Source organism: Odocoileus virginianus, unplaced genomic scaffold, assembly GCF_023699985.2.
Source record: "Odocoileus virginianus isolate 20LAN1187 ecotype Illinois unplaced genomic scaffold, Ovbor_1.2 Unplaced_Contig_2, whole genome shotgun sequence".
Lineage (NCBI taxonomy): Eukaryota > Metazoa > Chordata > Mammalia > Artiodactyla > Cervidae > Odocoileus > Odocoileus virginianus.
The window spans coordinates 5043078-5056748 of record NW_027224319.1 but is presented as its reverse complement, the minus strand read 5'-3'; the positions used below and the strand labels follow the sequence as shown (position 1 = coordinate 5056748).

General features: G+C 44.3%; 1 protein-coding gene across 1 annotated transcript in view; it reads left to right on the top strand.

Moving 5' to 3' along the window:
• MAP4 (microtubule associated protein 4) overlaps window positions 1–13671 on the top strand; it is a 92954-nt gene that overhangs the window by 69052 nt on the left and 10231 nt on the right. Inside the window, 6 exon segments of the mRNA XM_070463432.1 lie at window positions 4890–4996; window positions 5772–5987; window positions 8778–8961; window positions 10466–10525; window positions 10645–10934; window positions 12333–12446. Coding sequence (XP_070319533.1) covers window positions 4890–4996; window positions 5772–5987; window positions 8778–8961; window positions 10466–10525; window positions 10645–10934; window positions 12333–12446 — 971 coding nt within the window.

Genomic DNA, 13671 nt, shown 5'->3' with positions numbered 1-13671 from the left:
GAAAATGTGTGTTTTGTTTGTTTGTTTTAAGAAAGAAAATAGCCTTTTCTGGGAACCGTTTCCTCTAGTATTTATACCTCTCAGTACGTTTTTTCAAAAAATTTTAACTTTTTTCCTTAATATTAAGTGTATTTTCTCGGGGAAGGGTAAGTGGAAAGGACCCTTGAAGATTGACAGTTTTGTGTGGTTTTTTTAATGGAGATGGCCAAATAAACATCATATTTCCTTTATGATTTATTATAGACTCAAGTGTTCTATGCTGTAGCTTCCTTCTGTGGTGGCAGAACTGTAAGATCCTCATGGATAGGATTGTCTCATAATTTTTTCCCTTGATCATCACGTGCCCAATTCAGTGTTGTATACATTCTAGGTGGTAATAAATGAAGATACTTATTTCAGAACAACTTTGTCCTAGTTCATACTAACAGAAATTCATGCTGGTAGGAAAAGAAAATGTCAGATGATTGACAGACCTCACTGATCTGTTCACCTTATAAATGTTTGAATGCTGACTGCTAAAATTTGTAGATAAAACTATATAAAGATTCATTATTCAACATACATATCATATGCCAGTCACTACCTAGGCACCATCAAGTGACTAGCTGGACTGGGCAAGGGTCAGGGGGGTGGGATTGTGTGAGAGGGTTTCTAAATCATGACAACTTTTTGGAGGAGGTAGCCTTGGAAGCCTAGGATGCCTATGTGGAGGGAAAGCCTTCCAGTCAAAGGTGTGATGCTCATACAGCTCACATTGGGTAAAAGAATAGTGATGAGTATTTGTGGGGCTTCTCTTAATGATTAGTTTCATAGGACAGAAACACACACACGGGAAATCCAATTTATAAAAAGGTATTTACTGACAGGCAATCTCAGGGAATCCAATTGCAGGAAGTGTAGCTTGGCTACAGCCATCGTGTGTCTCTCTGAGGACCTCTGCTTCTCCCTAAACATGCATTCCATTCTCTTCCCCTCTGGAAACTATTCTCTGCTGTCTCTTACTTTTTGCTTCCTTTGCGACTCTGGTCTGCCCAGGACATTGGTTGCCATGGTTTTGGGTTCTGTGCCCTACCTTATGCCACTTCATATCTCAGGAACCCAAGGTTGCTTGACTGTAGTTTTCATATTTTCCTTCTTTTAGGGCAAGAATGAGTAAATATATCTTATTGTCTCTGCTTAGTCTGGTCACCTCTTTGCCAGGTTCCAAAGCCTTCTTCACCAGTGTTGGCTGTTTTGAGCAGCCCACTTCATCTGGAGCTCCTCTGGAGAAGGTTGTAGGTTGACCAAACATGCCAAAGTCATCCATACATCTGAGCAAGAAATAATGGGATAACAAATCTAGAAATTTGTTTGGAACCCAAGCTTACTTGCCCTGTAAGATATTTAAACGTTTCTCCCGTGTTCAAAAAGCTATCCTGCTTGCCTGCCTATGATGGAAAATACAGTGGCCCAAAGCTGGCTTTGAGGAGTTCACATGTTCTCAATAAATAAGATAAACTGGAAGTTAGAGGTTTTGAAGGCAAAAAAAATTCCCTTGATGACAGTGGGATTCATGTAGTAGTAAAAGGTGAACTACTGAGATAGGGGAAGTATAACATAGGTGAAGTCAACTGGACTTGAAAACTGGGTGTGGAAGATGAGAAAGAGAGAGAGAGATGGGACAGTGGGGAGAAAGGAATTGGAGATGATGCTATGATTTTGAGCCTGTGTTTTCCAGCATGTATTAGTACAAATAATGGAAAGATCCATCGGAAGTGAGCAGTTTTGTGGAGCAGTTATGTGTTCCTTTTGAACGTTCTTTGTGGAACTGTGGGGACTTTTGGGTGGTGGTACAAGTTGAAGTGTTGTGTGGTTATTTCATAGCAGGGAGATTTCATGAAGTGTTTTTGCTGTTTGCTGAAAAATCCTGTGCTTATTGAAAAATGTTCCTACTGGTCTGGGGCCAGTGACAAGAAGTCACACATTTGGTGGGGATCCTCTTTCAGCTGGCTATAGAACAAAGATGTTACCAATGCTTTACATGGTGGGAGTGGTTTTCTTTTTTCATATTTTTAAAAGTAAAAAAGTTCCATTTTGACTAGAAATATATATGGTTTCAAACATCAAAAAGTACAAAATGCTATCCTTGAGAAAATCTCCTACCGAGACAAAGTGACATTGATTCACTTTTTCATGCTCCCCCTTGTAAATATAGCTAAATACTCTGGGAAGAATGTACCAGATAATCAGAAAAGGAATGTGAAAGGTAGAAGGGAGAGGGCAGGCTGGGTAGGGCTCACAGTTGGAGGAAGGAGAGCCTCCGTGTGTCCTGGTCTGGGTACTGGAGAGTATCTTCAACCTGGGATCATCAGCAGGCATAGATTTTAAAAAGAAGGAGAAAATGAAGGGGAAAAGACGAAAAGAAAGAATGAAAGGCCTGCTCTCTTTTGCCAGAAGACCCAGAAAGGGAAGCCCTATTTCCCTACCCATTTCCAGGAGGAGGGATGGGCTCAGCCCTCTGGCAGGTACAGGGTCGGCAGAGGCCATCAGGGCCCTCCTTCACAATGGGCAACACCGCAGGCCTGATCCACCCATACGTGCGGGGGGACAGAACCCCTAGACCTAACTAGTTTATCAAGGCCGCAGGTCATAGGTTACACTACCAACATGTAGGAATAGACTGCATTTCTGTATAGTAACAAAGAAACTGTTTTATTCAAAATCCTGTAATAAAATTCCTAAATAGCAAAGAGCCAGAAACAACCAAAATGTCCTATAGTAGACAAAGGGCTCAACTGTGTTACAGCCATACCATGGACTTAGCATGTACAACATGGACGCAGCTCAGAAGCCCTGTGCAGAGTGAAAGAGGCCAGGTATGAAAAGTAGTGCGCTGTATGATTCCACTTATGTAATATTCTTAAAATAATATTTTAGAGATAGCCAGCAGATGAGTAGCTTCCAGAGATTAAGGGATTGGAAAGGGAAAGCTGGGTGGGGTGGCTATTAAAAAAATAAAAAGGGTAACATGAGGGAGCTCTGTGGTGGTGGAACAATTAATCCGTTTTGATTCTTAGTAGTGGTTACGTAAAGCTGCACATGTGATAAAGTTGCACAGAACTGTTTACATGCACACACACACACACACAAATGAATGCATGTAGAACTGGACAGATCTGAGCAGCTCTGTAGATTGCACCAGTATCAGTTTCCCAGTTTTGATAGTGTACTGTAGTTACACAGGATGTCTTTGGGGGAAACCAGATGAATGGTGCATAGAACCTCCCTGTACATTTCTTTGTAACTTCCTGTGAATCTGTACTTCAGAGTAAAAAGTTTTAATATAAATAAATAGCCTCTCTAGTTTTGTGCCCCAACCCCCGCCCCATTCCAGAATTAAATCACCATTGTTTTGTTTCATCATGATCCTTCCAAAGACTTTTAAAATGCATGGAAAAAAAAATGCATGTACCAGTATATTTGCAATAGAAGTGTATTGTCTCATGTTATACCTACAATTATGTTCTTTGCTTTGCTTTTTGCTTAGAAGAGATTGTTCCCTATCAATCAGATTCAGATTCTGAATCAGTTTCAGATTCAGAGGTTACATTGATATTTCTGCCATATACTTTGACCAGTTTTCAGTTAACAGAATTCTAGGTGGTTTTATTACTTTGCCTTTAGAAATAATGATCTAGGGAAAGAGCTTGCAAATTTGCTATTTGGCAGGTATGTGAATATATCTCTTAAGATAAATGTCTAGAAATTGTACTTCTGAATTAGAATTTATCTACACTTGGAATTTTTAGAGGCACTGCTAGATTGCCCTGCATATGAGTTGTACGCTTCACACACTTGCCAGCGATGTATGTCCTCGTATTCTCTCTAGCAGCTACATTCAAATTTTAGGACTTTTAACAAATGTTAGGTTAGAAATGACATCTCATTTCTCTTAAAGATTGGATAACTTTTCATATTTTCAAAAGTGATTTGTATTTCTTTTTCTGTAAATTGTGTTCATATTCTTTTGGCCATTTTTTAGTAGGTTGTTGGCCTTTATAGCAGTTACTGATCTGTAGGAGTAAACATAATAAGCTCTGTGTATTTGATGCGAGGTTTAATACTTTTTTCCTGTTTATCATTTGCCTTTTGACTCTTCTTGTTTTTTGGGATATGTTGAGCCTTTTTATTTTTCTATACTCCAACTTATCTTTGTGGCATCTAGAGTTTGTGTTAGTTAGAACGGTCTCCCCACACCCAAGTTACAAGTTTCATGGTATTTCAATGCTTTCTGGTGTAGCCTATTGAAATCTGGAGTCACCTCCCCACAGTGGTGCTGCTGGGCATAGCCTTAGGCCATAGACTTTATTTCTGGCCCTGGATCTGATTGCATGGGTCTCCTCGGCCTTGTTGGAAATCTGGGTCACCACTAGAACCAGATCAGGTTCATCTCACATCCTCCATAAAGTGGTGCTTTGCAGGGAAAGGAAGTAAGGGGAGAACATTGGATGATCATCTGGCTCTTATCCCATCTCTGAGCACCCTTTATTCCAAGAGATAAACTCCAGTAGAAATGGTTTTTGTCCCCTGTTGCTCTGGGAGTTAGTGGTAGGGTGACAGAACGCCTTTGCCAGTCTCCAGGGAAGGGAAACCAAACTTCAAGGGCCGTTTCCTTCCATTGATCATTTGTGCAAATCCTAGTTAGGTTGCTTCTCCACAGGGACAGGCTGGAATCTAAAACTGTCCTTCGTCACAATGAGGGAAACTGGGGAGTCTTGTCCATTTTTAGCAGCACAGCTCTGTGGATTTTCTCAGGATGAAGTGCTAGTTAGTGGTGTGTCACTGCAAAGACTTGTGTCTTCTCAATGGGTGTGAAAAACATTTGTTTAGCACCACTTTCCCCCCTTTAGGAATAGCCAAACCAGAAGAAGGACAACCTGCTGGAAGCGTGTCTGGAAATGACATCACCGCCCCTCCAAACAAGGAGCTTCCACCAAGCCCAGAGAAGAAAACAAAGGTAAGTGCGAGAACGGTGGGTTGTCTTCTTCTGCTGTGATTTTTTAAAACTACCTTCTGCTATTATTGTTTGGATTATGCAAGTGAAATTTCTTTTTTCTGAGCTAATAATATGTCCTCCTTCTTCAAGTTCGAACATGCTTAGAAAATATTTTATATTCCCATTTTATCATAGTGGCCTAACTTAAACCTTCAAATCTCTGCTTTTGACCCTATTATCTTGAATATTCTATAGATATTTCTGCTTCCTTTAACAACACCAATAAAGGGAATTACAGAATTATTCAGAATTCCATTCTGAAGTCTCTCTTCATGAAAAAGGAGCACAGATTTTTAAGATGGAATATAGCTCCAGACACTTATTCTAAAGTACAAATGCTCATTTTAGTGTGGTTGGTATTACATCACAGAGTTACAGATAGTAGATAGCTTAATCACCTGCTGGTTAATTTCTTCACAGAATTATTGCAGCCTTCAAAAGTTAGTTAATTGTTTAAAGTTATTACTGAATTTAAGTCTTGAGATGTTCAACTACTGGAATTTGTGACATTGTCATTAAGAAACAATTTCCAGTTTTCTTTATGCTCATCCTGATATCTTTCCATTATTTACTGAGCTCAGAAGAAAGGAATGCTAATTTTCAGTTGCATCTTTCCTCATTGCTTATAGTGTTACTTTGAATTGTGCAATTTATACTTTTTTAAAATTTGTTTTTATTCTTGTCTGTGTGTTTGATGTTGCCCTTTAAAAAAAAACAAAAACAAATCAACTTAAAGCCTTTGGCCACCACTCAACCTGCAAAGACTTCAACATCGAAAGCCAAAACACAGCCCACTTCTCTCCCTAAGCAGACAGCTCCCACCACCTTTGGTGGGTCGAATAAAAAACCCATGAGCCTTGCTTCAGGCTCAGTACCAGCTGCCCCACCCAAACGCCCTGCTGCTGCCACTGCCAGGCCTTCCACCTTACCTTCAAAAGACGCGAAGCCCAAGGTAAGCAGCCACCTGAGCACTGTGCCAGGGAAACGTTCTCCCCTCCAACCATCAGATGCTTAGACACTGTTGCTTCCAGACATGGAAATAGGCTGGGGGGCTAGGGAGAGGAAAGGGAAATGGGGAAAGGTCAACTCAGATCACTTTGGGCACCCGTGATGCAGCCATGACATTTGAAGGCCTTTTCTACATTTTTTTTTTTAACCTTTTTTGGCCACTGCACATCCTATGGGATCTTAGTTCCCTGACCAGAGGTCAAACCTGCTTGTCTTGCACTGGAAGTGCAGGGTCTTAACCATTGGACCACCAGGGAAGTCCTCACCGTCTTTTTCATTTTGTGCCTCTCTCTGCCCTGGTTGGAGGCAATATTGCCTCTGCTTCCACTCCTCCTTTCTCCCAGCTCCTCCTTACTCTTCATCTATTTCAACACTTGTTAACCAGTTTCCCCTACTCCTCATGCCAGTCACATACTCATTTTTGGTATAATTCTGACATCAGATTCTCAATCAGATTCAGTTCTTTGTCTTTCTTCTTAATCATCCTGCAGAAGTGAATTTCCTCCATTAGCTGATGATGATTAGCTCTTCCAGCTTATCTCAGCAGATTCCAGCATCATGTGATAACTTACTTGCGTCTGGCATTAGGCTTCTTCTCCCTGGGCTCTTTCTGAAGTTTTTCAGTTTTCCAGGTCACCCACACATTACTGCTTAGAAACTGGGCAGTTCAGAACAGCATTAGCTTCACAGGATTGGTATGGGAAGAGAGGGTGGGTGGAATCTGTGTCTGCCTTTTCTTAACATCTTGTTTTCTTTGAGAATGGCCTTTAGGTCAGCCTGCTGTTACTCTTCAAATTCATGTTGGGGAGGAGCTTACCATATTAAAATGTTAGTGTTTTAATTTAATCTAGTACATAAAACTGGTAGAACCTAAGAATCGTAGGCTAGGTTGAAACCGCAGCCAAGAAACTAAGAAATCCTAGTATAGATTAGGAATGAGAAAATCTCAGAACACTTTCTGATCCTTATTTACCAAGTTGAATGCTTTTCCTGATGTTTAGAAAACAATTCATTTGAATAAGGGGGCAGAGGGAGGGTGGCCTGACACTTTCTTAGCAGCAAATCCTGAGGGAGACAGAAAGCCATGGGAAGGAAGGGGTGAAATTCACTCTATAACAATAACAAAAATGGAGCATACTGTACAGATTTCTTTATAGACATTAACTCCTTTAATTCTCTCAGAAACCCGTGATAATGGATATTAGCATTCTCATTTCATAACTTAAATAACCTTCTTGGGGACCAGAGCTAGTAAGCAGCGGAACCTGTGTTTGAACTTAGGTCTAACTCCAGTGCTTCTGCTCAGGGCCTCTATCAACAGTCCTGTTTATCGTTTAGATAAGATATAGATATTTAGATATTTTGATAGATGGATAGAAACTAAAGCCGAATGAAATTTAGTTGTTTCCTTATTTTGGTAGAAAGATTTACAGAAACAAAGGGGATAAAACTATTCAGATCTGTCAGTCTGACAGAGGAGAAAATAAAAGTTGAAAAATCAGGAGTAACTCCAACTATGAGAGCAGGCCAGTTCTGCAGCTCGTTGAGGCTAGAAGCAACCTGAAGAATGTCATGTCTTTTCTAGACAGAGCTGGTAGTTAGACCATTTCCCTGATTCCAGCCTTAGGTTCTTTACATGATGCTTGGGACCTTCATTTATAGCAGTGGTCATTAGGGTTAGATTTTCTCTAAATCAATGCCAACCCTTAATTTCTAAAAACGTCCTTAGCTGATTTTTCATTTAAGCAATGTCCTTGTCTCTGCCCACATCCTGCCCTCTGTATGGTCATTTCTCTTGGGGCATAAGAGACAGACCCACTGTGTCTTTGGCTTGGCTTACTCTCTTGAGTAACACGGTGGGTCTGTTCCTCTTCTGTTCCTGCAGACACCAGACTGTGCTGATTCCTTCCCTTTTTTGGTAGTGATAGTGTGCCCAGCCTCCGTGGAAGAGGACTGGAGTGACCCACACGCCCGTGTCTCTGCCTGAGGGGCTTTTCCCTTTTGCCATCAGTCAGAGCTCTGGCAGCAGCCTCCTCTTGCCCTCTGCTTGTCAGGCCCACATCCACCTGCCCCTTCCCATTTGTCCCTATGCTCTTACAGAATTCTCATTCTCCAGTCCCTAATGGAGCTGATCCTTAGTGATCCTCTGTTCTGCCCTTCTTTGTCCAGAAGAGGGGATCAAGCCCAGAAAGGCTCAGTGATTTGCCCAAGAGCACACGTGAGTCAAGGGGCTGCCTGAGGCTGAAGCTTAGGCTTCTGACCCGATTGGTTTGGCCAATGCCGTCTCCATCTGCTGCCCCATCCTGTTCAGAATTCACTGGGTGCATCTTAGCCCACAGAACAGCTGGATTGGACTAAACATTTGTAATTTTTTATAATTTCATTTACTCTCTGGTCAAGTATTACTACATTAAATGTATCAGTATTTAATGCAGTGGATCCTGAGGCAGACATAGTTTGTAGTGTGGTGTATTTCTAGGGCTGCTTATCCTCTCTGGTTCAGGTTGGACTGAGGTGGTTTGACTCCCTGTTTCCTGATCCCGATCACAAGGCACCCTACATGGCCATTTCCCATGTTGTCTGGAGGACTTTGATACTAGAGCCACATATTTCCTATTAGTAGCTGCCAAGCCCACTGTTCTCTTGTTTTCTGACATCTGCTTATATGGAACCATCCTTTGGCATGACTTCCTGGGGTTGTTGCTGACCTACCGCTTATTCCCACTTTTGACAGCCTGTTGCAGAGGCGAAGATTCCTGAGAAGCGGGTCTCTCCATCCAAGCCGGTCTCTGCCCCAGCTGTCAAACCTGGCTCCAAGAGCACCCAGGCTGCTCCCAAAGCCCCAGCAGTTGCGACTCTTGCTTCACCTGGGTCAAGCAATAGGAACCTCTCCACACCCTTGCCCAAGAGGCCCACTGGTGAGTACTGAATGTCCCTCCCATGGGAACCAGTGGCTTTACCCCAGACAGCTCCAGAGAGTTGTGTAGATAGAAGAAGGACTTGTGACCCAGTCCTTCATGGGCCCATTGAAAAGTGGCGCCTCAAAATGGGCCAAAGAACTAAACAGACATTTCTCCAAGGAAGACATACAGATGGCTAAAAAACACATGAAAAAGATGCTCAACATCACTCATTATCAGAGAAATGCAAATCAAAACCACAATGAGGTACCATTACACGCCAGTCAGGATGGCTGCTATCCAAAAGTCTACAAGCAATAAATGCTGGAGAGGGTGTGGAGAAAAGGGAACCCTCTTACACTGTTGGTGGGAATGCAAACTAGTACAGCCGCTATGGAAAACAGTGTGGAGATTTCTTAAAAAACTGGAAATAGAACTGCCATATGACCCAGCAATCCCACTTCTGGGCATACACACCGAGGAAACCAGATCTGAAAGAGACACGTGCACCCCAATGTTCATCGCAGCACTGTTTATAATAGCCAGGACATGGAAGCAACCTAGATGCCCATCAGCAGACAAATGGATAAGGAAGCTGTGGTACATATACACCATGGAATATTACTCAGCCATTAAAAAGAATTCATTTGAATCAGTTCTAATGAGATGGATGAAACTGGAGCCCATTATACAGAGTGAAGTAAGCCAGAAAGATAAAGACCATTACAGTATACTAACACATATATATGGAATTTAGAAAGATGGTAACGATAACCCTATATGCAAAACAGAAAAAGAGACACAGATGTATAGAACAGACTTTTGGACTCTGTGGGAGAAGGCGAGGGTGGGATGTTTCAAGAGAACAGCATCGAAACATGTATATTATCTAGGGTGAAACAGATCACCAGCCCAGATTGGAAGAATGAGACAAATGCTCGGACCTGGTGCACTGGGAAGACCCAGAGGGATCGGGTAGAGAGGGAGGTGGGAGGGGGGATCGGGATGGGGAATACATGTAAATCCATGGCTGATTCATGTCAATGTATGACAGAAACCACTACAATATTGTAATTAGCCTCCAACTAATAAAAATAAATGAAAAAAAAAAGTGGAGCCTCAATCTCCATGTGAGGTTAGCAGCTATGTGTATCCAGAAGAATCCTGAGTGAATTCCCATGAATTCCCAGGTAGAATTTACTGTTCCTTTCTCAATAATTCCACGGTACCCAGCACTTTGTGTTCATGGTCTTTCATAATAAGAAATAGGCTGTTTAAAGAAAGGCCATGTGGAAGCATTGTCAAGACCATAGAAATGACTAAGTGCCTGGCCTTGGACGGTCCATCTAGGGGTGACTCTACTTGACGGTCTCATTTACTAGTCTGTTCCCAGAGCCTAACACAGCCCCTGACTCAAACGATTCAGCCATTGTTGAACGAATGCATGAATCTCAGTTTAGGATGAACCATTCAGTGGATCATCTTGTTTAAACATGATATTAAAAAGTGTATATTTGTGCAGCAGTCAAGACTGAGGGGAAACCTGCAGAGGTCAAGAAGATGGCTACAAAGTCTGCACCAGGTAAGACCCATCCCCCACGTTGTGGAATCCAAATTTAAACCCCATGTCTTCCTTGGCTTTAAGGCTCCCTTTTGCTTTCTCCCCTGAGCACTTGTTATCTCTTGTTCCTCCCTGAGCAGCTGACTTGAGTCGCCCAAAGAGCACCACCACCAGTTCTGTGAAGAAGAGCACTGCTGTCCCTGGGACAGCACCCCCAGCAGGGGCTCCCAGTCGAGCCAAGCCCACAGCCACTCCTCCCCGGCCCTCGGGGACTCCTCCTGCGGACAAGAAACCCACAGCAGCCAAGCCCAGCTCCTCTGCCCCGAGGCTGGGCCGCGTGGCTGCCAATGCTTCTGCCCCTGATCTGAAGAATGTCCGCTCCAAGGTCGGCTCCACCGAAAACATCAAGCACCAGCCTGGAGGAGGCCGGGTGAGTCCAGGGAGCTTGGGGTCCCCAGCATGCTGGCCCCTGCTTCATCCTCTGCCACATCTAAGCACTGTTCCCAGGCGTGTCCTTGCATCAGCCCAAGGGGCCCACCATGCAGGGGACAGTCAGGACAATGGGTTCAGTGTCAGGGAGTTTCAGCCTGGGCTCCACCTCCCAGCAGCAGGATGCAAGTGGGCTTAGCTCTGGCTTTCTCTTCTCGCCTAGTCTGCATATTGGGGTTTGGGCTTACATTTTTGTTTGGAGGCAAAGGGTTCTGCTTTATTTACAAAACAGAGGATGCCTCTGAGCCTTGCATAGGTGAGAGACATTGGGCAGGAACCTGGTCCATTCTGTTCCTTCTCCTTGCTCAGGCTAGGCAGAAGATGGACTGCCTCTTTGTTCCCTGAGCAGTGTCTTGGCTGAAGAGTCTGTCTGGATGAGGACTAGTGTCCTCTTGTGGCCAGGGTGACTTTCTTCTATCCCTGGGTTTCCTAAACAAAAGGACTGCGGTAGAGTGTCACGGTGGAGAACCAAGGTCTTCACTTGAAGGACTTTCTGAGTGCATCCACCCCAGAATTATTTAACTGTTAGCAACCATGGGGCTTCTGTGTGTGCAAAGGTGGTGGCAAGAATCCAGGTTCAGTTTCTGGAGCAGTAACCTCCTCATCTCCTGCATCATTCTCTAGCGCTTAAACTGCTGCCACCACCTCCCCCCACTCAGAGTAGGACATTTAAATTGCTTCAATCCAGAGCTGCTGAAAAAATTGAAGGGGGTCCAAAATGAGACAGAATCCTGGTACTGTTGGAAGACGTTTATGGAAAACTGGGATGAGGGCCTAAGGGTTGCTCTTGGCAAGAGAGTGTAGCTCTGGCGTTGGGTAGCCCAGCCAGGTGTTATGCTGTGTGTCGATGGCCTTTCCCCACTTCTGTGCTCTTATGTGTACATGGTGCAAAACTTGCTGCAGGTCTTGGTGGGGAGTTGAATAACTCAGTCTGGTGACGAAAGTATTTTCTGTTCCAACATACCTGAGGGTGTGACACTTCCCGTCATCAACGCTGGCTTCCTGTGACCATGGCAGCTTGCTTGGAGCGTATGAGAACATGGAGGGTGGACTGTGATTTGAAAACCCCAGTGCACACTCACATTATCCCTTCTTCCTGCCTCTTCTCCACGAATGCTGTCTCGATCTCTTCCTTGTATCTCAAGACTGGTTTGCGACCCCTCTCCCTCCAGCTTGGTCTGCCCTGGCACATGGTGGTTTTCTTTCTAGGAGCAAGGGTGACCTGCTTCTGCATGGTGGCCTGGCCTGGATTCGAGTCCCCTTCAGTCTTCTTCCCTTCATGGCATTTGGGCTGTTATCCTCTTGGTTTGAAATTTGCCCTCCCTTTATCTCCATCCAGGCCAAAGTAGAGAAAAAAACAGAGGCAGCTGCTCCAGCTCGAAAGCCTGAACCTAACGCAGTCACTAAAGCAGCCGGCCCAATTGGCAATGCACAGAAACCGCCTACGGGGAAAGTGAGTTTTATTTAGACTTTTACCTCTTGAAGGTAAAAGACGATCAACTGTTTCTTCCAGCCTGAGTCACTTTCCCTTCTTTTGCACCTTTTTCCTATCCCTAACTAGTTTCTACTCCTCCCCATGTTCCCTCCCCTGTGTTTGATGACTCAGGCATCAGAAAATTTTCTCTAATAACCTTGAAAGTTAACAGAGCTGGGCGCCTGTTAGCCCTTTAGCGGATATTTATTCAGGCGGATAAAATGGATGCAAAGACTTTCAGTCACGTCCTTCACACTGACCTTGATCTGAAACCTTCCTGTTATGCCCATAGCATCCACCTTCTTCCTCAGTAAGACATGGTACTGGTAACCTTTCAGCACCAGGAACCCCAGAGCCCTGTGCTTCAATTTCAACAGGCCCCCTCCACACCGGTGGGTGAAAAAATAGCTTCATTTGTTCTGGTTCCCCAAGGACCTCTGAACTGAAAGTTAGGATGCTCATTCCCATTTCCCAGTGGAAAACACGCTTGGCATGGGGATTGCAGCATTATGTGGACAGCAGAGGTGAGTGGAGGTGCTAGAGTCTTTCCTCTGCCTCCACACCCTGGAGCCAGGACCCTCCTCCTGCCCTGGGAACCTTCTGCCCTTCTCTGTGGCAGATTGGTGGTCGGGGGCTGGCCGAGAAGCCTGAGCTCCAGCCCTGAGGGACCAGGATGGGAGGGTTCCGGCCAAGGACTCTGTGGTTGGCAGACAGGGAAGGCTGCACCATGGCACCCGGAGCCTTCCAGAAGTCCTGTATAGGCCTCTGGTTCAGACCTGGTTCATTAGGAAAGTGGTTTTGTCACTGATGTTGTTAAGAAGGCAAGAAACAGTTGGAGTTTCTCAGGGTAGATTTCTCTACTTTGTCTCGGAGAACTCTTCAGTTTGGGGGCTGCATCACTTGGGATGGGCTCTAAGGAAGGAAAAGAAGGAAGCTGGCAACTGTTCCTTCTTGAGAAGCCTCAGAAAGAATTCTTTGTCCCAGACCTTGGAGCCTGGGCCTTCATGTTCCTCTGTTCAAGTGGAGCTGTTCGTGCACAGCGCAGTGGGCGGGTGCCCTCTGCTTCTGCCTCGCTGCAGCCCTGCCCAGAACCTGGTCTCTCTGCACGTGAAACTCACAGGACACAGAAGGTTGGGCATCTCGAGAACTGTGGGAGAGATTTTACCCTGGCATCAAAAATGACCAGAGCTTCACCGCATTTGCA